The sequence below is a fragment of the Diabrotica virgifera genome, chromosome 6 (genome assembly GCF_917563875.1).
Source record: "Diabrotica virgifera virgifera chromosome 6, PGI_DIABVI_V3a".
NCBI classification, from domain to species: Eukaryota; Metazoa; Arthropoda; class Insecta; order Coleoptera; family Chrysomelidae; genus Diabrotica; species Diabrotica virgifera.
The window spans coordinates 17,273,707-17,298,540 of NC_065448.1; the positions used below are offsets into that span (position 1 = coordinate 17,273,707).

At 34.1% G+C, this 24,834-nt stretch overlaps 1 protein-coding gene across 1 annotated transcript; it reads left to right on the top strand.

The window, feature by feature from the left end:
- The first annotated feature begins 647 nt into the window (after nt 1-647).
- On the top strand, nt 648-23,917 carry LOC114328196 (uncharacterized). The gene is made up of 8 exons (XM_028276981.2): nt 648-806; nt 2,404-2,544; nt 9,714-9,840; nt 12,076-12,230; nt 16,144-16,341; nt 16,395-16,545; nt 19,832-20,001; nt 23,698-23,917. Exons 1-8 carry the CDS (start codon nt 701-703, stop codon nt 23,814-23,816), a joined length of 1,167 nt encoding a protein of 388 aa, XP_028132782.2. The 5' UTR covers nt 648-700; the 3' UTR covers nt 23,817-23,917.
- Nucleotides 23,918-24,834: the final 917 nt, after the last annotated feature.

A 24,834-nucleotide genomic window follows, 5' to 3' on the forward strand; every position in this document is an offset into this window, starting at 1 on the left:
ACATTTATTAGCAACGAACTCTATACTCTCTGTGTGCGCATGCGCGCAGAATAATAAAAATTCACTCCCAATCGCGCCTAAAGAAGTATACATAAGACCCTAACTTCAAAAAAATCAAATAGTTTCACAGTCCCGAACAGATTAATTTTTTGGCTTATTTCCCTGGTGTAAAGCTTTTTCCAACCTTTCCCTGTCCTTTACTTATGCCTGGTTTCATAATCAACTTAAAGTGATCATTAACTAAAGTTCACTTTAATGTGTATTACAATTCCATTGATAAAGGTACCAACTTAAAATTTAAAGTCTACTGTAACTTATTATGAAATCGAGCGTAAATGCCTTAGCATTAGCGTACAGATCTTTCATACAACTCTTAGAAACCCAATATTTTTTGGGACACTCTGTACGTTCATCCATCATAGATTTTAAAGGAGTGTCAAGCCAAGTATTTCGACGATTACCTACTTCCTATAAACAATTCGAAATAATTTTGTTTAAAAAGTGAAATATTGCTAGTTAAAAAAATATTGACTAAACCATTCAAACAACCGTTAAATCTTTATCAGAGTGAGCCTTAGGGCTTGGTTGAAGAAATTACTCAGTTATGTACACATTACCAACGGAGGTAATATATAGAGCCGATTGGGTTGAGTGGGGCCATTGTGTGTTAGACTTTTGAAGAAAGAGGGAGCCGATTGAGATGTTGCTAATTTTTTGTGTAGTGGCCCTCTTGAGAGTCTCGAACGGGGAGATTTTTGACTTCGCCGATGAAGATCCTTTAAATTCTGTGTGGCCGCAGGGTGAACGTAAGTAGACAAAATTTAATCAATTATTTAAATAATAATAATAATTTAAAAAGTTATTAGATTTATTTTATTTAAATTTAGTTATAAAGTACCAAAAATAGTATCTAGGATTTTTTTGACAACGACCTTCGCTATTCTTCATCATCGTTAACTGATGATCTTGTTCCACTTGTTCAATTTATCTACAGTCCCTGTAGTGTAGTCACTGAAGGTTTTCACCTCCGATTTCGTTGAACCTTCATCGATTTTCATGAAAATTGGTGAGTAGTTAGAAGATACTTCAAGAAACAAAGGTGACATGATTCCAACTTGCGCTTTTACCCTGGGGGTGGATGCCACCCCTTCTCGCGGGTGAAATTTTGTTTATTAAAAATAATACCAGAAATCGATAGAGGGGCAACTTCTAAGCAAAATTTGTTATATAAAGTTATTAACACAAATCAATACTTTTTGAGTTATTAAATATAAAAGATTTTATTTTTTCTCAAAAAAAATGCATGTTTTAAAGCTGTTTTTCACGTATTACTTAAAAACTATAACCTTTTGTAAAATAGCTATTATTACCAAAATTAAAGATAATAAAAAATTTAATACACTAAACTTAAAGAACTAAACTAATGTTATTTCAAAGTGAGTTATGGGTAATTGAATGTATATTTTTTTCGACGAGAAAAACCACATTGATATACTCTTATTGGTCCGTATATGGTCTTAGTGTTTCGTATATCATATTTGAGGCTATATTCAACATCGTTATTGCCCGATAGTTTTTACATGATATCTGTCAGTTTATTTAATTCTACTACCTTTCGGAGTTTTTAATCTATATTTTACTTTTTTTTTCGATGTATGTTTTTCTCTTCTCTCCTTAGCATTCTGTGTTCTTCTTATGCTTGTCGTGTCTTATGCCGTTGTTGTAATCGTCGGTATACATTATTATTTCATTGTGTTTCGTTTCCATGTTTCCAGTGTCCATGTTTCTGATTCATATGTTCTGACTGGTCTAATCAGTTTCTCGTAAATTTTACATCTAAAGTGTTTTACAAGTAAGTTTTATGTCTTATTTGCGATGCATATTCTCCTTTTGATTTTTTCACTAATAATATTATTCTCTGAAGTGCCTAACGAGATAGATATGTCCCTACAATTTTTTATGTTCTCGAAATTTGCCTACAATTATACTCTGGAGTCGTCTCAATCCTTTTGATAAACTGACGCTCATATATTTTGTTTAGCTTCATTGATTTTTAGGCCATTATTTTCTGCCGCTTTTTCTATTAGATTAAATGCTTCTATTATATTTTTTCAGCTTCCAGGAATGATATCAATGTCTTCAGTAATTGTACACTTTTTGTTTTATTGCTACCTTGGTGTTGACTGTTTATTTTCTTATGATTTTTTCTAAGGTGATGGCGTTTTTTTGCGTAGTCCTCTCTTACATAGTAAAGATTGAATCAGTTAATTAATTTTGTATTCTTATTTTGCTCTACACTACTTTTAATCCTGAGCATCCAAGATTTTATTCTATATAAATTCAGTGGAAGAAATGTTTTTGCTGTATACCTATACAAATAATATATGATTAATATTTTTCTAGGAATAAAACTGAAAACAACAGAATGTCAAGTTCAAACGCAAAATGGTGTCAAATGGGGTCAGTGCGTCCCATACGCCAGTTGTCTTCTCTCACAAGGAACACCGAACGGATTTTGTGGTATTCTCCAAACCTGCTGTGTTTGTAAGTATTTTCTTTTTCATACACTTTAATTCATTAAAATGATATCATTAGAAGTTAATATTTAACATTAAACCAAAATTATCTTTTTTTTTATTTAAAAGTATTTTGCAATCTGTTGAGTGTCAACAATAAGCAAAAGTGATTACATTGACTAAGGACAAGAAAGATTTTACCCACTGGTAAAATCAAAGTACAATTTTTATAAAGTTGTGTAGAAAATAATTACATTTTATAGCTACTAACTAATTAGTTTAAAAGTTTACTAAATGGTAAGTTCAATGGTTTGAACTTCTTTAACCTACGCTGTTCTTGGGAATTGTCTAGGAGGTTAAGTGCAAACTGGTTTTCATGATCCTCCAACTTCGGTAATGTATGCAGCGCTACGTTTTGTGATGACTTCTTTTACCATATCCGTTTTAAGGTCTCGATGAATAATTCTGTTGTTGATGTACCAAGGTGCATTAGTGATGGTTCTGAGGGTTTTTGATTGGAAGCGTTGGATGATTTCGATGTTGGAGTGACTGGCTGTTCCCCATAGTTCCAACCCATATGTCCAGATTGGCATAAGTATTGCCTTATAGAGCAGCAATTTATTATCCAGAGATAGTCTTGATGAACGGCCCATCAACCAATACATATTTCTGAATTGGAGACCTAGTTGCTTTCTCTTGGTCCAGATATGTTTCCTCCATGTGAGACTTCTGTCCAAATGAATACCAAGATATTTTACCTCGTTGGCTGATGGTAATTGGTGATTGTTTAAAGTTACAGGAGGACAAGTGTTGTAAATGTCGTGTTGTAAATGTAACATGAATAGATTTTCCTTCATTGACTTTAATTTTCCATTCCAAAAACCAAACTTGTACTGTCTAGATACGCTTGAAGGAGATGCGAGGCATAAATAGGGTCTGTGTGTGAGGCTAGGATTGCAGTATCGTCGGCAAATGTTCCTAGCATCATTTCTTCTGTAGGTGGTCTCTCCTCTAGTGGTTCCTGAATAGTTGGAGGTATATCTGCAGTAAACAAGAGATACAAGGTAGGTCCCAGCACGCTACCCTGTGGTACGCCAGCTTTGATAGAATAGAGTTTGGAAATTGCATCTTGGTATTTAATAAAGTAACACCTACCTGACAAATATGACTCAAGAAGAATGTAAAAGCTGTGCGGTAATAAAATTATCTTTAAAAGTAGTAACTTTACGTATAGGGGACTCTAATACTATACCTCATTTTTAAATAGGAGGAGTAAACTCAAAGATTGTAATCAGAACACACCCAATAATGTAATTAGAAAAATCACCGGATTCATTTTTTTGTTGATCATGTCGGCCTTCGACGGTAATCCATCAACATTATATTATACTAATACGTCGCTAAAGAGTTCTAGAAACAACTGTTTTATATAGTGCGGTGGAATAAGTGTTGCCCCCCCCTGTTAACTTGTTTATTTTAAGAATATAAGCAAAACGCTTGGATAGGTCGATTTTTAAACTAACCATGGTATATTATAGCATCAACGTTTCGAACTTTACGCGATCCCTCTTCAGGTGACAGGCATAACTTTGATTTTTTTAAATAGTAAAGTACATCATGTGACACCTCATTTAACAGCTTTTGAAATACTGATTTCAAAAATGTATAATACTTTAATCTTTTTTGAGATCGTACGCGCAAAATTTCGGTCGAACTCTTTTTAAACGCATTTATTTTTTTCGAATTCTGAGGAAACTAATAATTATTTTTGAAAAATTTAAACGCAGAATCAAAGATTAGATTATTACCGAGGGCTGACAGTCCCTTAGAATAAACAAATGTTTCTTTTGAATGATATATTTGAAATTAAAAATCACACTAAATTTTCTCTTTTTTTCACCACTGTGACTTATTAAAATAAACATTATAGGAGTTCTAAGGGACTTTGCACCATCGAGAATACTGTAATATTTCATTCTGCGTTTAAATTTTTCAAAAATATTCATTAGTTTTTTAAGGATTCGAAAAAAATGATTGCATTTAGAAAGAATTCGACCGAAATTCTGCGCCTACGCTCTCAAACAGGATTGAAATATTATACATTTTTGAAATCAGTATTTTAAGAGCTTTTAAATGAGGTGTCACATGATGTACTTTCCCATTTAAAAAAATCAAAGTTATGGCTGTCACCTGAAGAGGGATCGCGTAAAGTTCGAAACGTTGATGCTATAATATACTATGGTTAGTTTAAAAATCGACCTATCTGAGCGTTTTGCTTATATTCTTAAAATAAACAAGTTAACAGGGGGGGGGCAACACTTATTCCACCGCACTGTATGTAAATGCAGACTAAAAATTAATGGAATAACGTAGAAACACAAAAAATCGTTGATATAACTCAATAACAGCGGATTTGTTTTTTTTTTTTTGAAAAAATACACCTAGTTGTTTGTTATAAACCTTATTCGGCATCAGTGAATACTTGGAGTTCCTTATCAGTAAGCCAATTGGGATTTATAACTGGAATCATGGAATAACTGGATTCCACGATAAATAAAATTGCTAATAAAAATGTTTTTGAAATGTGATTTTTTACGGGAGAAAAAGTATTTTTTATAAAGAAAAATATATTTTGTGCCATAATGACTAAAAAACAATTGAAATATGTACCTATATTACTACTTATATTAATATAATCGTGGCGCATATGGTCCACCACCGAAAACAACAAATAATAAACTGTAAATTACGATCTTCCCAGAACGCCGATTATAACGAAACTAAAACCAAATTGTAAAGCACATTCCAGTGATAGGTTAGAGACATAAACAAGGTCAAAAATTAAATTTTTAAATATATTTACAGTAGAATTCTTATATATGGCGTACAAAATACGCCAGCGCGTGTAGTTAAAGGTTAAATGCCAATAGTGTCAAAATTTCATAAATGTCAACAGTGTCATCATCATCATTTGGCTCTACAACTCTATGTGAGTCTTGGCCGCGTTTACTATTTCCCTCCATTGTTGTCGGTCCTGAGCAGCTATTTCCCATTGCTGTACTCCCATTTTGCGTAGATCACTGGCTACTGCGTCTTTTCATCTCTTTCTTGGGCGACCAACTGACCTTTTACCATCGGGCCTTTCACAGAATGTGGCGTTCAGAAGTCTTTCGTCACTCGATCTTAGCACGTGGCCCGCCCATCTTATTCGGTTGGCTTTAATGTAGCGTAATATGTTTTCATCTCCATATAGTGTCAAATAGTGTCACATTTTCATAATTTAGTTGAGTAAACTTGCCTGCGGTTGGATCAATTACAAACAAGTATTACGGGGTGGTAAATTTGAATTACTCCTCCTATTTAAAAAACGAGGTATAGTTGAAAGACAATTGATTTCTTTTGTCAATAAAGTTATAAGATACAGGGTATTTTATTTAAAATTATTGACTTATTGTGGTTTGAAGTTTAAGGTAATGGCGCACCATTTGTGAACAGAGTATTAAGAAATTCGATTTCTACATAAATTTCTGAAACAACTTTCCTTATTCTTTGTGTGTAACAGTTTTCAAGGCGTTATGTTTGTGAATAGAGGGGCTATTTAATTTCAAAAGTTTGTCTCTATCTGTCAAATTTTTTGAAAAATGATGAATAATTCAAAAAATATGAAGTGTTGACCTATAGTACCTTATACGCTCTGAGCTTCGCTGGTGTCGCTCCTAGAGGATTAGTAATGCAACTTTCACCGGTAATTTTTAAATTTATTATTTAATTGTTATCGCTTAATATTTACAACGCAAAAAAGTAATTAAATTGTAATCGATCTTTTTAAGATTTTGCTAATCATTTGACGTTCTATTGATGAAATATTAATTTCTTACTTCGGATACTTTCACAATTATCGTGTAGATGGCGCTAAGACTAATAGATTAATTTATAATTACATATTACGGAAGATTAAAAAAACTTAAATTCAGTATTTAAAACGTAAGTATATTTAAGGTAAAAATATATACCACAGCTTTGACCACCTAATATTTTTTTTCTACAACCGTGTTTTTTTTTTCTTTTCTTTTTTGGCTTGGACTATGGTCATTCAGCCAGTCTCAATCAAAATTAAATGTATTAAAGATATTGCCAATTAGTGAAACTTGGTTATTATAATATTATTACAATTTTTTATTTCTTATTTACCTACTCATTACAGCTAATGTACATACTATGTTAATAAATATAAATATATTATATTACTTAATGTTTATCAAGAACACATAGTGTATACATCTTACAAATAAAAATATTAATCTTAATATTAAAATAAATGCATTCTTTTTGTATTTTATTTTAGTTTTTTTTTGTTTTGTTTTTTTTTGTCACTACGATAGGATGTCAACCCGGTTCATCCCCGCGGAGGTTTAAATCCTCTTAGTGATTTTTTCTTTATCTTTTTTTTATTTTTTTTTATTATTAATTTTTTTTATTTAATTCTTTTTCTTTTTATTTTTTTTTTAATTTTTTAAACATATTTTACAAATACTTATAACTAATTACAATAATATTTTACTATCCGACAAGAAAGATACCAAACAGTCAAAAATTTTCTTTTTATTCAGTGACAGAATAAAGAGAATATTTACAGGGAGTGGGATGTTCTGGTCTATAATTCTTTTAATTAGGTGATTGGTTAGGTGTTTATTCTTTTTGCATTCAAAAAATATGTGGTTCAAGTCACTTTTAACCTCACATTCTTGACAAATATTCGAATCTAATATGTTTATTTTAAATAAATGTGCAGGATAACATGCATGTCCAAATCTAATTCTACTGATGGTGGATATGTATTTGCGAGGGAGGGTGAAATTCTTATACCAAGGTTTTTCTGGAATAATCGGTTGTATCAAACTGTATTGTGTTGTTGAAATGTTACAGTACCTTTCCCAGTGTGTTTTCCAGCTCTTCATCTGTTCAGTTCTTAAACAAGCAAAAGCATCTAGAATGCAGGGCTGATATTTGGTTACTGTTCCATGGATGAGGGAATTTTTAGCTAATTGGTCTATATGCTCATTATGTGTAAGTCCTGAATGTGCTTTGATCCACATAAGTTTTATTTTTGGGGTGTGTTTATTAATTTCAAATAAGATTTTTTTTATTAAAAAAATGTATGGATTAGAAGTACTACAAGGTAGGTGAGGTGTTTGAATAGCAGTAAGCACAGATAATGAATCAGATAAAATTACTGTGGAATTATAGGATGCCAACTTGAAATAAATTAAAGCCTCATATACCGCCGCAGCCTCGGCCGTAAAAATGGAGAAATTTGAGGGCAGTTTAAACATTTTTTCTATAAATTTATCTGGAATATAAAAGGTACAACCAGTACCATTTGAACTTTTGGATGCATCTGTATAAATACAAACAGATTTTGACCAATTTGTAAGGTAGTTGTTTAAAACAATACTGTTTAATAAAGAGTGCTCATGATAACTGGGTTGTATAATATCTACTTGATTTAGTAACTCAAAGAAATCTTCGAAATCTACAACCGTGTTAAAAAGGCAATTTTTAGCACTCCATACGTGCGTTAAAAATGTTACTTTAAGGCACTAGTGTTTTAAAATATTTTTAAGGCACTGCAGTTCGTATTGACCGTATAGACAATTTTGATGTAATGTCAAAAAAATATAAAAATGGAATGTCAGTCACGTTCAAGTAAAAGTTTTTGTAGATATTGTCCTGTAATTACGTTTGTAGAAAAAATATTGTATGATATGCGTGTTAAAAAGTACATTTTTAAGGCACTCATGTGAATTGCAGAACTTGCTATCGCTCATTCTGCAAACTTTCACATGCGTGCCTTAAACGTGTACGTTTAACACTTATATCATAAATAACTATTATAATTAATGTTTTTATTTTTAATTTTAAATTAATCACTTTGACATTTATGTCAAATTTCCAGTAAACGTTTACAGACTTGTCACTACTGGCGCTCGCGAATTTTTAAATATCCCCTCTATGTACGAGCTCACAGCGTATACAAAGTTTCCAATATATAGGTAGTGTAAACCCTCCGTGAAATAACCTGTATATTTCGTATTTGACTCTTTTACCGAAGGAAGTAGTAGTAGTAGCGTTGATTGATAAATATTCAAAGTGTACCTATTATTATCTATCAACGATAGTGGTTACTTAACACGTTCTACTCCGGCAAAGCAAATGTTACAAATGTTGCGAATGTTACAAAATTTATTGATTTATTTTGGTTTGATTTGAGTTTGAGGTTGAGATATTTCTGGAACTTTTTAGTGGCACTTAATGTATCAGAGAATGCAGTTTCCGAGTCATTCGCAAAAGTGTGCATAAACAGGAATAATAAACTGTAAACTAAATATCAAAGAATAATTTTCACCTTTATCTCGTATATTCAAAATACCGTTACTTTTCTTATAACAGAATAAAATAATGAGAGATTACAGTCAAATATATCAAGTCTTTATAAATTCAGCTGTCCGAATAGACAATAAGACTTTTTTATGTCTTCTATAAAAATATAAAATGAATTCGTCTATGATAATTTATTATGCGTTTTGAAATGCAAACACAAAAGGTGCGTAGTCATAAAATATTTATGAAGCACTTAAAAATACGCATTTAGAACCTTAGTAATATTGCATTATAGTATGGTATTATAGTAACTGTATTTTGAATTTGCTTTGTTAAGAATGATTGTGGTAAAGTGTGTATTTAAAAATTGGGAAATAGAAAAGAATTTTTCAATTATAGTAAAATTGATGTCATTCAGCTATTGACCGAACACTAAGCCACTGCAAAGACAGTCAAAAAATAAGTACCTAGGTCTCTACGAAACAAATTTGAAAAAATTATTTATATTAATTAATAATTACAACCTCCCAGGAGGATTATCATCATCAATATCTTTACTCTATCTACCGCTGCTCTGGAGATGAAGATGCAGTTCCATAAAACAAGAGTTATGAAGACACCAGTCTTCATAAAATTTTCAACCATGACATTCTTCTTCTTCCTATACTCCTTTCTCTTCTTATATTACCAAATATATTATTTTTAAATAAATTAAATACTGTATAATTATATATATCGTCTACTCTTTTATCTTTCTTCTATTTTCCTCTTTTGTCTATTGGTAATTAACAGTTTTAACTGTTTGATTTATTTTAGATGAAAGTACCTGCGGCAAAACCAGTAATGCCAAAGTAAGCTACTTCGAGACAACAGAACTTGGCAATGGACAAACCAACTGTGAATATATAGTTAACCTCAGGAACAAGAATATTTGTCAAATAAGGTAAGGAAGATCGGAAGATTGTTTAATGATAATTAATTAGTAAAATAATTTAAAAAACTTTTGTAATTATTTATCATATCTATATCTATCAAACACAAAACAACAAAATAGAAACGATCCTTTATAAATGATGCTAAACTTACTCTAGATACACTATACTTGATTCGGAAATGCATAACAGCACTTCTTCTTCTTCTTCTTCTTCTTCTTCTTAACTCAGGCGAGACTCGTTAGTCTCTGGCACTTGGTCATAAGACCTTTGTACCAAACCCTGTTCTTCTCCTTAAACTTTAATAAGTCCTGTGGCCTCAACGAAGGCCAACAGTTTTCTTATTGGTAGTTTTAGGATCTCTTCTGGTTCAAACCTCATTTGACCAGTGAAGTTCGGCCTTACATCACCTAGCACACTGCAATAGCATAGTATGTGTATGGCAGTTTCTTCTTCCATTTCGCACTTTCTGCACCATGGTTCATTCACCTTACCTAGTTTGTATAGGTGATTTCTTAAACGGCACTGTCCAGTCACCATTTCAGTGACCGTTTTGATCTCTCGTTTATTGAGGTTCATCAAACTGTTCGAGAGTTTTTTATCAATATTTTTGATTATTTTTTTAGTCTGGATTTGCCCTTGAGTGGTTCTCCATATATTTTGATGATTCTTTATCAGCCATTTCTGAACCTCGTTTTTCATAGCATATTTAGTGAATCCACAGAAAGGTTCTGAGCCTTCAAAAGTTTTTCTCGAGCCTTGTTTCGCTAACATATCTGCTCGTTCGTTCCCATGCACCCCTTCATGACCCGGCACCCATATTAAAGACACTTTATTGTCTTTTGCCAAGTTATTGAGGAGATCTTTGCAGTTTCTCACCAGTTTTGATTTGGTGAGAGGGTTCTTTACAGCCAGAATAGCCGATTGGCTATCTGTGTAAATGTTGATCCTCTTAGCTTTAGGGTCCTCATCAATGATTTCATCAATGCAGGCCACCAAAGCAAAAACTTCAGCCTGAAACACCGTTGTATGTTAACCTAGGCTGTAAGATTTATTATAGTTACATGTTTGCCCAAAGACTCCTGATCCAGTACCATGGGCAGTTTTAGATCCATCAGTGAACCATATTAAGTCTCTATTAATGTTTGGGACTTTTTGTTCTCTAGATGGTATAATTGTGTTAATCTTCTCAGTGATGATTAGTTCTGGTGTCATCATATCTAAGTTCATCATAAAGATGGATTTCTCAAGTATAGTCCCAGTAATGTTTGTGTGGCTATTCAATACATAATTTGGCCTCCAAGTATTGTTTGGTTTGAGCCTCAGGATGGTCATAAAGGCTACCGCCGAAATATACAATTCCAGCGGAGGGAGACCTGTGATAGCCTCTAATGAAGCCGTTCCTGTACTATTCAAGGCTCCTGTTATATTTAGAAGCGCTTGTCTTTGTAGGGTGGTGAGAGTGGTCACACAAGATTGCAAAGCCGTCTTTCTCCACCAGAGTACTGACCCATAAGTAACTGTCGGTCGTATCACTGATGTGTACAACGAACATATCACCTTTGGTTTCAATCCCCAGGTTTTACCTACAACTCGTCTGCAGTTCCAGAAAAGTCGCTTAGCCCTATTGGTTATATTGGTAATATGAGTATTCCAATTGAGTTTCGAATCCAGGGTTACCCCTAGATACTTAACCTCATTGGTTCTTTCCAGTACCTCTCCAAATAATTTCAGCTCACTCGGTCCAGTAAGCTTCCTCTTATTTGTAAAGGCTACCAGTTTAGTTTTAGAAGGGTTCACGGAGAGGTTCTCTTTTAGACACCAGTTCTCTATGTAGTGAAGGGCATATCGCATCTGATACGCAACAGTGCTGGGAAATTTTCCCCTAGTTACTATTACGATATCATCTGCGAAACCCTGGACCCAGATTCCTTGGACGCTTAGCCCATGAATCAGATCATCGACAACTATGTTCCATAATGACGGTGACAATACACCGCCTTGAGGGCATCCCTTAGTTGCCCTCAGATTTATGGTATCTTCATGCGTATCTGTGGATATTATTCTGCTCTGAAGCATCTGAATAATCCACTTGCATGTTGTGTTGTTGATTTTCTTCCTCACCAGTGCGCTTTGTATAGACTCGATTGAGGTATTATCAAATGCACCTTCTATCATAACAGCACTTTTAACATAACAATAAAAAAGCTCATACTTTTTCTAATACATTTTATCTTTTAACATAGGTTGGACTTCATAAAATTTAACTTAGCCCCAGCCACTCTAACCACACCGCAGTATGCATCTTATAAATCATACAGATGTGTTGATGACATATTTAGAGTAACCCCGAACCACTTCAATATTCCAGATCTATGTGGAAATAATGATAAACAACATGGTAAGTACTTAATTTTTACTTCATTACTTAATGAACAATATCACTCTATGTCTGCAAACTTTTCACGTCTATCAAAATCGTTCTGATAATTTTGAACGAAGTTTACTTTGTATGGATGGCATTTTATTATAACATTTGCCGTAAGGAAGATACATTCGTATGAATATGTATGTCAGTGAAGATACTAGACAATGTAAATTGGAAAAGGATTGCTTTTATATAAAATTCCACTGTACCAGTCCCAAACCTAGGTCCCACCATGCAAGAGATGCTAAACGAAGAGGGTGAGGAATAAATACCTCCTAAAAACCGGATTCAGCTGACTTCGGCTGATAGCCCCGTATAAAGGTCCCTGTCTGAAAATGACCCCTGTAAGAAGAACCAAAAAAAGGGAGAAACTAGCCAGTATAGTTTGGTAAAACCGTCAGAAAAGGGAAGAAAACCCTGTCAGAATAATTACCTGGTCCTCCTGAAATGAGAGTTCGATAGAAATGCTTATAACTTGTCGTTTGAAAAAAAATTCAACTACAAAATTTCAGAAACTGTTTCCTGTTCAAAAAAAGATCGAAAATGAAATCATATTATGCAATTTAAGAAGTTACTTACTTACTTAGTCCTAAGCCTTTCTACCTTTAGCTGTAAGGCTGGTGGAGTTGAGTTTGGCATTGTAGTCTCCATGCTTTCCGATCTTGCGTTAGGTTTCTTGCACTTTCCAATGTCAATCCCTTCTTCTCGACTTCTTTCCTGATGTCATCTACCCACATAACTCTTGGTCTTCCTCTTTTGTTTTTCCCCTGAACTCTCGTTTCGAACACTCGTTTTGTAAGCCTCTCGTTCGACATTCTACACACGTGCCCGAACCATCTTAGTTCCTCAACTATTTTTCATTGATTGGTTCCAGTTTTAGGTTTTGTCTAATTGTTTCGTTTCGTATTTTGTCTGTCCTCTTTCTGTTTGCTATTTTCCTCAGGAATCTCATTTCCATAGCATTGACTCTGGATTTTTGTCTCCCCGTCAATGTCCATGTCTCGCTGCTATACATGATTGTTGGTCTAACTACTGATTTAACGACTGCCGTTTTTACTTTCTCCGGTATCTCTTTTTCCCCAAAAATGTTGTTTTCATAGCGTTAAATAAGCTTCCTGTTCGTCCCATTCTCTCGTTTATTTCCATGTCTTGTTTACCATTTGCTTCGATTATTACTCCTAGGTATTTGAAATATTCCACTTGCTCTAGTTGTTTCCCGTCTAATTCTATTGCGTGTGTATTCCTCGTATTTGAAATTATCATTTTTTTTTGTTTTCTCTGTATTAATTTTCATATTTATGTTTGATAGTTCTTCTTCTAGAATTTCAAGATTGTTCTGTAAGTCTTCTCTGGTTTCTGCTATCAATACCATGTCGTCTGCAAATAGTAGCTCCGATAGTTGAGTCCGTTTCATTTGCCAGTATCCTAATGTTAGTTTTTTCATTCTTCTCTTGGCTTTCTTTATCGCTTCATCCAGTACCACTGAGAATAGCAGTGGACTCAGCACGCATCCCTGTTTGACGCCTTGACTTGTAGTAAATTCTCTGGATTCCTCGTTATTGGTTCTTATTGTATTTGTATTATTTTTGTACATAGCCTTTATTACTTCTATTATGTGTCTGTCGACTCCCCTTTCTTTTAGTGTCTTCCATACGTCCTTTCTTCGGATTCTGTCAAACGCCTTTTCCAGGTCAATGAAGCGCATATGTATCTCTCTATTCTTCTTGATTACCTTCTCACTTACTTGTCTTAATGTGAATATTAGGTCTTGCGTGCTTCTGTCCTTCCTGAATCCACACTGTGTGTCTTCCATAGTTGTTTCTATTTGGGTTTTTATTCTTGTCTCTATTATTCTTGCGAAAACCTTCCCAGGGATACTTGATATGGTGATACCTCGGTAATTATTACAGTTTCTCTTGTCTCCCTTTTTGTGTATTGGTAGTATAATGTCTTTCTTCCAGTCCTTTGGTAATTCTGCCCTATTTATGATATCATTCATTAGTTCTTTCATGCTATCCATTCCCTCTGTCCCCATGAATTTTATCATTTCCGGGGTGATATGATCCTTGCCTGGTGCTTTGCCCAATTTTACTCTTTCTATCGCTTTCTCTAATTCCTCTCTTGTTATGGATTCCACTTGTTGTTCTTCATTCCTTTCTTGTATCTCCCCTGTGTTGTCCGTGTCTGCATGAGTTAGCTCTTTGAAATGTTCTCTCCATCTTTCCATTATATGTTTTTCTTCTGTTAGTACGTTTCCATTCTTGTCTTTTATATTCGGCATCGTGTGCTCTTTCTTTTGTCTGAGTTGTTTTAATGCGCCGTAGAAGAGTTTTTGGTTTTCCCTATAATTTTTTGTCATTTTTTGTCCAAATCTCTCCCATGACCTTTTCTTTCCTGCTTTCACCGCTATTTTAACCTCTTTCCTTTTTTCTTTATATGCCTCGTAATCTTCTGGGTGTTTTGTGCTTAGGTATCTCTTCCATTTGTCTTTTTTATTCTTTATTTTCTCTCGTATTTCTTCCGTCCACCATGCCGTTCTCCTCATGTTAGTATTTGCTATTTTTGCTTTTCCACAAGTTTCCTCAGCTGCTTTGATTATGCTGGTTTTTATATATTCCCATTTTTCTTCTATATTTGTATTTTTTGCCCTACCTTTCAGGGTATTGTCTAATTTTTCTTGGAACTTCTTCTTATATCTTTTCTCTTTTAATTTGTAACTTTTTATTTTTTCATTTACTACCTTTCTTCTCTTTTCTTGAGCCTCTTTTCACTTTCGTATCCTGTACTCTTTTCCATTTGTTGCTGCTTACCAAAAAGTAATCTATGATTGATTTTTCGTTTCTGCTGTCTTGTACTCTCGTGTATTTGTGTACTTCTTTATGTTTAAATTTTGTATTTGTTATAACTAGTTTGTTCTCCACACATATTTCTATTATTCTTTCACCATTTCTGTTTAGTATTTCTTCTCTGTTGTTGTTTCCGACTCTACCGTTTAGATCTCCCATTGCAATTATGTTTTCTTCCCCATTATCAATTTAAGAAGTTACAATGATGATTCCACTAGATTTCTGTATTAGCTATGATTTGCCAATAAACTTCAGAAACTCTCGCAAAAAGTTCACTTGATGAACTCCTTATAAAAACTCAAAGAGACAAATACAAGAAGCTGCTTCTTCTTCTTCTTCTTCTTCTTCTTCTTCAGGTGCCGTGTCCGTATTCAGACGTTGGCCTTCATCATGTTTACAAGTTCCTGAAACCTCTCTCTATCGGCTGCTGCGCGAAATAATTCTTCTACCGTGGAAGCACGGTAGAAGAATTATTAGCACATTAAGAGAACGCAGAAGCACATTAGTATAAGAAGCACATTAAGAGAACGAAACCGAGATTGCAAGAAGAAAAATATATAGTGGAGTATCATCACAGTATTAAGTCACTTGTGAACGAAAAGAAACAACTGTACTAGAAGTCGCTGGCGACAAATGCTCCAGATGTTTAAAAAGAATACCTTAGTAAAGTTAAAGGCTATGGAGATGGATTACTGAAGAAGAAGATGTAGGATTTTCAAGCTCGAACACATAAGAAATGATGAGATCAGACGGAGGATACAAGTAGAGGCAACATTCTGGATACCATTAATAGAAAGCGGGCTATCGAAGACACGAGAACGGTCAAAAAAGATGACTTGTTGGGTTTCAAGAAGCAATTGCAGCGAGGGAATACGGTCAAAATGATTCGATTCACAGAAATCGCTGGCATAAAGAGACAGCTTGGGTTGTAATAGACTCGTTGTGTATGTATGTATGTATGTATGTTTTGTATAACCTTGAATGCTAAAAACAAATCAATCTTTTTAAGATCAATATAACTTAACAGTTTTGTTTTCCAGTTTATATCCACGTTAACCAGACCGACGGAGTAACCAAAGGAGTCCAGTTGCAGATGACTCTAGCAAACAGAAACTACAACCCGTTACTGTTTTCTCCAACTTGGAGAATTAAAATTACACAACTTGAGTGTCCTGGTCATCGCTCTGGTATAAACTTTGGAGAAAATAAAGACATAATCGAAGATTTTCCACTACTAGGTAATAATTTGGTTAAAACAACTTAGAGACAGAATAATTTTGTATCTTTTTAGCTCCTTTGGGTGCCATACAATACTTTTCTGAATCTACTGGATATATTAAGTCATTTGGTTTCGATGGTTCTGTGAGTAATCAACAGAGTTATACTTATGGGCAACAATATGCTATTGCTTTCAAGAGGGAGATTGGCGTATGTGGAATAAGGTAAACGATTAAAACTAAAGTTGTTGTATAGACTGCTACAGTCTCATAAAATATATAAATATTTCTTCTTCTTCTTAAGGTGCCTATCCGTTCCGGATGTTGGCGATCAGCATGGCTATCCTAACTTTGCTTGCTACTATTCTGAATAGTCCGGTTGTCGATGCATTAAACCACTTTCTCAGGTTTTGAAGCCAAGATATTCTTCTTCTCCGAGGTCCTCTCTTTCCAAATACCGTGCCTTGAAGAATGAGTTGCAACAAGCCATATCTCTGTTCATTCCTCATAACATGGCCAAGATATTCTAGTTTGCGCTTTTTGATTGTGTTAATAATCTCGCATTCCTTGCCTATTCTACGTAGAACCTCAACATTAGTCACACGATCCACCCAAGAAATTCCCAAAATGCGCATGTAACACCACATCTCGAATGCCTCGAGTTTTCTCAAAGAAGCTTCGGAAAGTGTCCAGGCCTCTACTCCGTATAATAACGTAGAAAATACATAGCATCTGATGATAGAGATTTTGGTAGCAAGAGGTAAATCGTGGCTTCTGAAAAGAGACTTCATCATTATGAACGCTGATCTCGCTTTCCCTATGCGTTGTTTTATTTCACTTGAGTGGTCCCACTGGCTGTTTATGTTGGTACCAAGGTATGTGTAGCTGTCGACCCTGTCAATTAGTTGTTGGTTAACCAAAAGCTGTGTATTTAATATTTCGCGCTTACTGACTACCATGTACTTTGTTTGTTTTTTCGTATTGAGATCAAGTCCGTATTCTCTACTTATATCTGATATGCACGACATTATTCTTTGCAAACCATCTAGACTGTCTGCAAAAACTACAGCGGCGTCGGCATATATAATGTTGTTCAGACGCACTCCATTGACTAATACGCCTTCCTGTTTGTAGTTCTCCCAGCGCTTGCTCGAAGATACATTCAGAGTATATATTAAACAGCACCGGGGACAGGATGCATCCTTGCCTCACTCCTCTATCTATGGAGACTGCCTCTGTCAATTGGTCATCCACTTTAATATTGGCAGTTTGGTTGTAATACAAATTATATATGATTCTCAAGTTTCTATCATCTACTCCCGCTTCTTTCAAGATATTTATGAGTTTATCATGTTTTACTCTATCAAACGCCTTTTTGTAGTCGATAAAACAAATATACACGTCACAGTCAACATCCCTGCATCTTTGTATAAGCACTTGGACAGCGAATAGACAACTAAGGTCAACTTTAACCAGCTTTGGGGTATTTTTCCAGTTACGTATATTTTGTTGAATACAGTTGTTATAGTTGTTAATAAATATTTAAGTACTGGTAAAATACGCTAAGTATTTTTAGTACTGGTCTATATGATTTAAGAAACATTTAACAAATAAATAATAAATGCTTTTTTATGCCCAATTGAGTATCAGTACTCTTTTTTGCTTCTTTTTATTCCTATCGCTCTGTAGAAGCCTTCTTCTTGTTCATTGATACATAGATAACTGATGAACAAAGAAGGATCATTTCGCTAGTTTTCTTTACATTAACTAGCTTTATTAGCTGAGTTTAAGACATTTCATTTAATTTCTGCTTAGCTTTCTTTGACTTGATCATAGTCTATAATATACCTATATGTTTCTGCTATTTATGTTCTCTTTATCTCTGCTTTTCTTGCTGGTTAAGTGCGCACCAAGTCTTACGTGGTCGGTCAAATCTAGAAAGTATCTCTGTGATGCAAGGTATAATTGTGCTTAGTTAAGCTTCCGACTATTCTTGGGTCCATTTAGTGATGATGTTGAATCTGATGTTTGCCGCTATTTCTGCAGTTTGTATGGGAGATTTTCTGGAGCGCAGTCTACTTTTGGTTGCATTTTCTATATAGTTATGTATCGACAGTGCCGTGTTGTTAAGGATCTTTTTATATTGTATGGTTAGAAGAGCAGGAAGATCCTGTATCGACCACATCTTCACGCTCAACCAACTCAACGAAAAAAAAAAGTAGCTAGTGACAGAGAAATACATACATCTACTATTCGTCGATCTAGCTAAGGCAAATGATACCGTACCACTTTATAAATTATGGCAAGTCCTGGAAAAATCTCCTATTAATATAACTTTAATAAAAGCAGTGCAACAATTCTATAACAATATCCAAGCAAACATAAAAAATCAACAGCAGATTATCCAATAGCTTCATGGTGAATAGAGGACTACGACAGGGATGCAGCTTATCGCCAACACTGTTTAAAATCTATATAAATGAGGTCTTGAATAAGTGGCGGAAATCGTGTTCTGGAATGGGGATACAGCTAAACGACGACTCAACACTATACACACTGCATTTTGCTGACGATCAGGTGGTGATTGCCCAGGATAAAAATGATCTAATATTTATGACAAACCAGCTGTTTCGAGAATACAAAAAATGAGATCTATACGTTAATATAAAGAAAACCAAATATATGTGTATAGGAGGACAGAAAAGTGAGTTACAACTAGAGGATAATATGATTATCTAGCCAAACTCTGATTATGTATACCTTGGAACGAGAATCCAACAAAGTGGAAGGAGAGAATTCAAAATAGAGGAAAGAATTATGAAAGGAAAGAATGTAATAGGAGCTTTGAACTCACTGCTTTGGTCAAAAACCATATCAAAAGAAAAGAAAACACAGCTTTATAATAGCATCTTTAAAAGCGTGGTACTGTATGGATGTGAAACAGAAGTTGCTCGCACTGGAAATGGACTTCTGGCGAAGCTCGGCCTGCATCTCCAGAGTCTCACATATATCTGGTACTTCTCACATATATCGAATCTCACATATAACGAATGAACTGGTACAAGATATTATGAATATAAAAACAAACATAATTGAAGAAGTCCAACAAAAACAACTGTGTTGGTGTGGCCATGTACAAAGAATGGAGGAACATCGACTCCCAAAGCTTATAATGGAATGGCAACCCCCGGAAAGAAGAAAAAGGGGCAGACCGAAAACAACCTGGATAAGTGGAATCCAGAAAGCTATGTCTGAGAGAGATCTCCGACCAGGAGATTGGACAGATCGACGTGACTAAAGAATTGGAACCGGAAGGCGCAGGACGCTATAAACCGGTGTTATATATATGGTTAGAAGATGTGATGGTGTGGATATGATTACTCCAGCAATCATTCCCATGGTGATATTTAGCTGGACATCAATCTTTTAAACGTGGGCACTGTTGATCGGTCTTATTATAGGAAACTGCTCATCAGTACATTTACTTGTCTTAAATTGTTTTTGTTTGTAGATTTGTACCTGACTATATGTACCTACCTTACGACAATTCCCTTGGACTTCACGGTGACAACGACTGTATGCACTATTTGTATGTACCAGAACTATATTTTGATGATCTAATGTCACCGTCCAACAGCTTAATCTCCAAAGTGTGCCTGAACCAACCTGAAGATTTCAGATGTAAGTATATCTTTACTGGGAATAAGCCATAATTTTAATGTAAAATAAGTTTATTTTGATGTTTCGATTTCTACTTCGTAAATTATTTCATTGCAGCAAATTGGCTTTTTAGACAATTTGTTTTCGTGTAACCTTCTGGCTGAAGTTATAGTGTTAAAGTAGCAGGGACTGATTGCTTTTACGTGCCCTTCAAAGCACGGTCCGAGGCAACCAAATAACGTTTACAAAACGTTGAAAAGACGTCATAATTATCACCCAACCACGTCAGTTTATCATGTTTTTTCGACGTCGAAAGTCACGTGAATATGTCCCACCATACTGACGTCATTTTATCACGTTTTAAATACGTGTTATCAAAAACGTAGTTTTTATGTTGTTTTTTAAATTATTTTTCATTTTATGGTTTTAAAAATACACAATAATAATTATTCGTATTGTTGGTATTGCAATTTTTCATTTAACTGTTTTAAATTTAGCTTATAGGTTAAAAGTAAAACCAAATGGAAAACTTTATAAAAAAAATGCATAGAATTACAATAAAATTACAAATACCCTCAATGCAACATTGTAGAATTTTCACTTTTTATATAGGTATACTTACTGTGTCAAAACTGAAACAACATGTAAACTAATAAATAATTTATTAACAAATTATCCAGCATATCTTAATTTAAGTCTTATTTTACCACACAAAGCACGTAAACAATAAATGAAGTTTGGAGTCACGTCAATATACAACATTAAACATTATAAGCATTAACTCTTTAAGCTCCTCTCATTTTTGTGACGTCAGACTTGGGCTGTCTGAAATGAAAACGTGTTTTTAAACGTATTTTAACGTTATTATTAATCTTACGTATTTAAAATCACCTACAAAAGACGTTTATACGACGTAATGTTCAAACACGTGTATATACTCAACCAAAAACTGATATTTCCTCGACGTTATTGACGTCACTTGGTTGCCTGGGGTGCAGGCTCAGTTAAATCAGAACAAGCGTATAAGATGAAATACTTAGGAGTCTGGATTACTTAAGATCTTCTTAGGATCCAGATAAAAAATGAAAATATTGAACAGGTGGACAAAATAAAATATTTAGCAGTCTAGCTAGATTAATACTGAAGATCTATTGATACCTCTATGGAAGATCTAGATCAGAAATTCGATCAAGAATAGAGCAATTAAGACCAACTTTTTGAAGATGAGGAAATTTCTGAGTAGGTAACCAAAAACTCAATCTGCAAATCCGATATCGGATGGTAAAATGTTATATCCACTCTATTCTTCTTTACGGTGTCGAAGCTTGGACTCTTAATGTTGACTTAATGAGAACGCTGAAAGCTTTTGAGATGTGGATTTTTAGGAGAATTTTGAAAATACCTTGGACCGATCATGTTACGAACGAAATGGTGTTGCACAGAATGGAAAGAGACAGAGAACTTTTGACCACCATTAAAAGAAGAAAGACAGTATATTTGGGGAGTACACTTAGAAATGATAAGTGCGAGTTGTTGCAATTGATTATGAAGGGTAAAATCAAAGGCAAAGGGCATCTTGATAGATGACAAATAGGTATCCTGGCTGAAAAACATTCACGACTGAACGAGTTAAGCACACAGGCACTTTTAAGAAAAGCAGAAGCTGAGAAACAAATTTGCAATGGTTACAGCGAACCTTCATTAGTGGAGTCGGCACTAGTAGAAGAAGAATTTCTGGTATCTGTGCCGGGGATCGAACCCAAGTCCTCCCATTTGGTAAAATGAGATTGGTCAAGTGTTTAGTATTCCAAATACTAACATACCAATGTGATTCTTAGTCACTGCGACAATCGGAAAAGAAAATGATCCCTCTGAAATGTTTTGTTGGAGAAGAATGTCCATAGACACCATAGAATATATAATTAGATTGTATTAAAAATGAATAAATATTTTCAATTTCGTCGCAACCCAAACTGCAGTCGTGTTATATTCTAGTTCAATCAGAGACAGTGGCGTAACAAACTCCGTCGGGACCCTGTGCCTCTTTATGGGGCCCCTTTAAATGGCCCTCCAATTACGAAATGCGACTTGTGTAACAAAAACTTATATGTGTTATAGCCCCGTAAATGAACGTAAAATACGGCGATACCGTGTAATTTTCGGTGTCACCGCCGAAGTGGTTAAGTCAATACTTTTCGAGTTATTTGCGAGTGAAAATGTTCTTTATTAAAAAAAAACACGTTTTCAGGCGTAAATAACCCAAAAGGTAAGTATTTGATAAAAAAAATATCTCGTGAAATCTCCCTTTATTTAACACCCCAAATGAAACTAATCATTACCGCTTTGCAAATTACTTAACTTTTTTTATATGACTCTTATATGACCTATGACTATGATTTATAAGTTTCACTGGTTCAAAGTGCTTATTTTTGAAAGGGTTCTAGTTGAAAGGGCTTGAACGAGTCACTAATCACGAGAAAATTTTAAACAGTTATATCTTAACCGATTTTTGTTTTAGAGAAAAACAAAATAAAACCAAATATTTATAAAAGCAAAACCTACATTTCTTTACTTCTTGAGATTTTTCGTATTACTAATACTTTTTAAATTATTTTGAAAAAATGGCATTCTTCGAAAAGAAAAAACTTTTTTTACTATGGAAACAACATTTTTCAAAAATAAGAACTTTGAACCAGCCAAACTTACAGATCATATAAACAATACAATTAAGTACAAAGTAAGCTAACGATTCATTTTATTTGAGGTGCTAAATAAGGGGAGATTCTCACGATTTTTTTCACCAAAAAATGGACCAAATTTATTTTGAGCCTACTCGCTTAGTTTTGATGCTAGAAACTTTTACAAAAAATAAATATAAAGCTGAGTTTTAATGAGTTTTCTTCGAAAAGTGCTTCATGTTTCACGTTGAAATATTCGATTTGAAATTGGACGAATAAGAACAATTTTTCATATGCAAAATTTTTCATGAACCAAAAAACTTTGGTTTTACTGTGTCTATAGACATTTCATAAATATACCATTTTTCATTTTTGGTTTTTTTACAAGCTACATTTTTGCTAAAAATATTTGTTCGATAATTTTTTGATAATATTTTTAATTCGATAAAATATTTATTTTTGGAGATATTTGCGAAAAACCACCTGAAAACGTAGTTTTTTTGTTGAAAAATTAATAATTTTACTCGCAAATAACTCAAAAAGTATTGACTTAGATAAAGAAACTCTGTAGAACAAAAGCTGCTTATAATATCTACAATTTTCTTAATCCTTACTTAATAAACTTCATTTTCAATACTATACTGCTTAAAAAAAGTTGAGTATGTGTGCGTAAAATAATATAACAATAACATATTTTTACATATGTTAGACGACAAGATGGGGCCCCTGATATCTTGCCCCCACCCCCCCGCAAGTTTCATGCTGCGGGGGCCTCTGTTACGCCCTTGATCAGAGAATACAGCAAGCATCTCTATCGGTTTCGGGGCTTCTTAGCCCCGCATCAGGTGATACATATGCTCTTCTCTCTGACGAAACCAGGATAATGCTCTGCGTGCAGTCACGGATTGCAACGAACGAAATGACAGGGATGTCCTCGCGACATCTGCTAGAAAAAGCTTAAATTTTTTTAAAATTATATTGTACTTTTTTATTGGCTTTATTTTTATATTAGTAATTGACCTATGTAATTTTCTTTTAGCATACGCTCCCGGTCCTTTCTACGTTCATTTCAATTCACAAAAAACGAACTTCACTACTGATGAAGAGAAAAAACAAGGATTCAACATTAAATATCAACTGTTAAGTAGATGTCCTTAGAATGCTATCACTTTTTATTTATTTAATTTATTATTGTAATCTTATTAATATTGTAAACAAATAATCAGGAAATTTAAATTAAGTAAACAATGTTATTGTAATCAATGTGTTTTATTTCTTATCATAGCTATCTTAATTTTATTCACTGCCACCCTAAATAGCATGCTTGTATCAACACCATACCAATCTCGCAAGTTCTTCAACCATGAGGTTCTTCTTCGTCCTGGACTGCATTTGCTTTATTGCTATGTTTCCTTGGATAATATTTTGTAGTAACGTATATTTACCTATCATTACATGTCCGAAATACTCCAGCTTTATCTTCTTGATGCTTTTTATAATCTCAGTAGTCTTACTGAGACCCGGCCCGCCGAGAGGCGTACATTTTACCGGGGCCCGGCGATTTTTTATCTAATTTTTGTAGAAGCCTGCTAGATTTTTTGATGATTTGCCTGGGCCCAGTAGTAACAGTGACGCGACTGGTAATTTTGAACCTGGCGCAATATTTCGCTATGAAATATTTAATTTAATATTAGATTGTATAATACGCAATTTAACCAGAAGATTTAGTGTGGCAAGTGAAAAATTCAATCGCTATTTAAAATTTTATGGACATTCCGAGATGAAGATGACGACACTATTAAGAAAACAATAATTTATTGCGCGAGCTTTATAAAGACCTCAGTGAAGAGTTGATAAATGAAATTTTTCATAATCTCAACTTTCTCCAATAGATTTACTTAATGAAATTAAACATCTTTGTGGAATCACTATTCCCTAACGTCGTTTTTAAGTTAAAACTAGTTTGCACATTAGCGGTGACAGTCGCAGAGGCGAAAAGATCCTTGAGTGTTGTCTTTCTCGCATAAAAAATGCTATGATGTCTACAATGAAACAGTATCGGTAATAATAATAATATTGTATGGCATTTTTGCCGGGGAGATCCTTTCGGATAGTTCCAGCGCCAATTACATCTTTAACCCTGTTTCAAGTTACTAGTGTCGATGTACACTAGCCC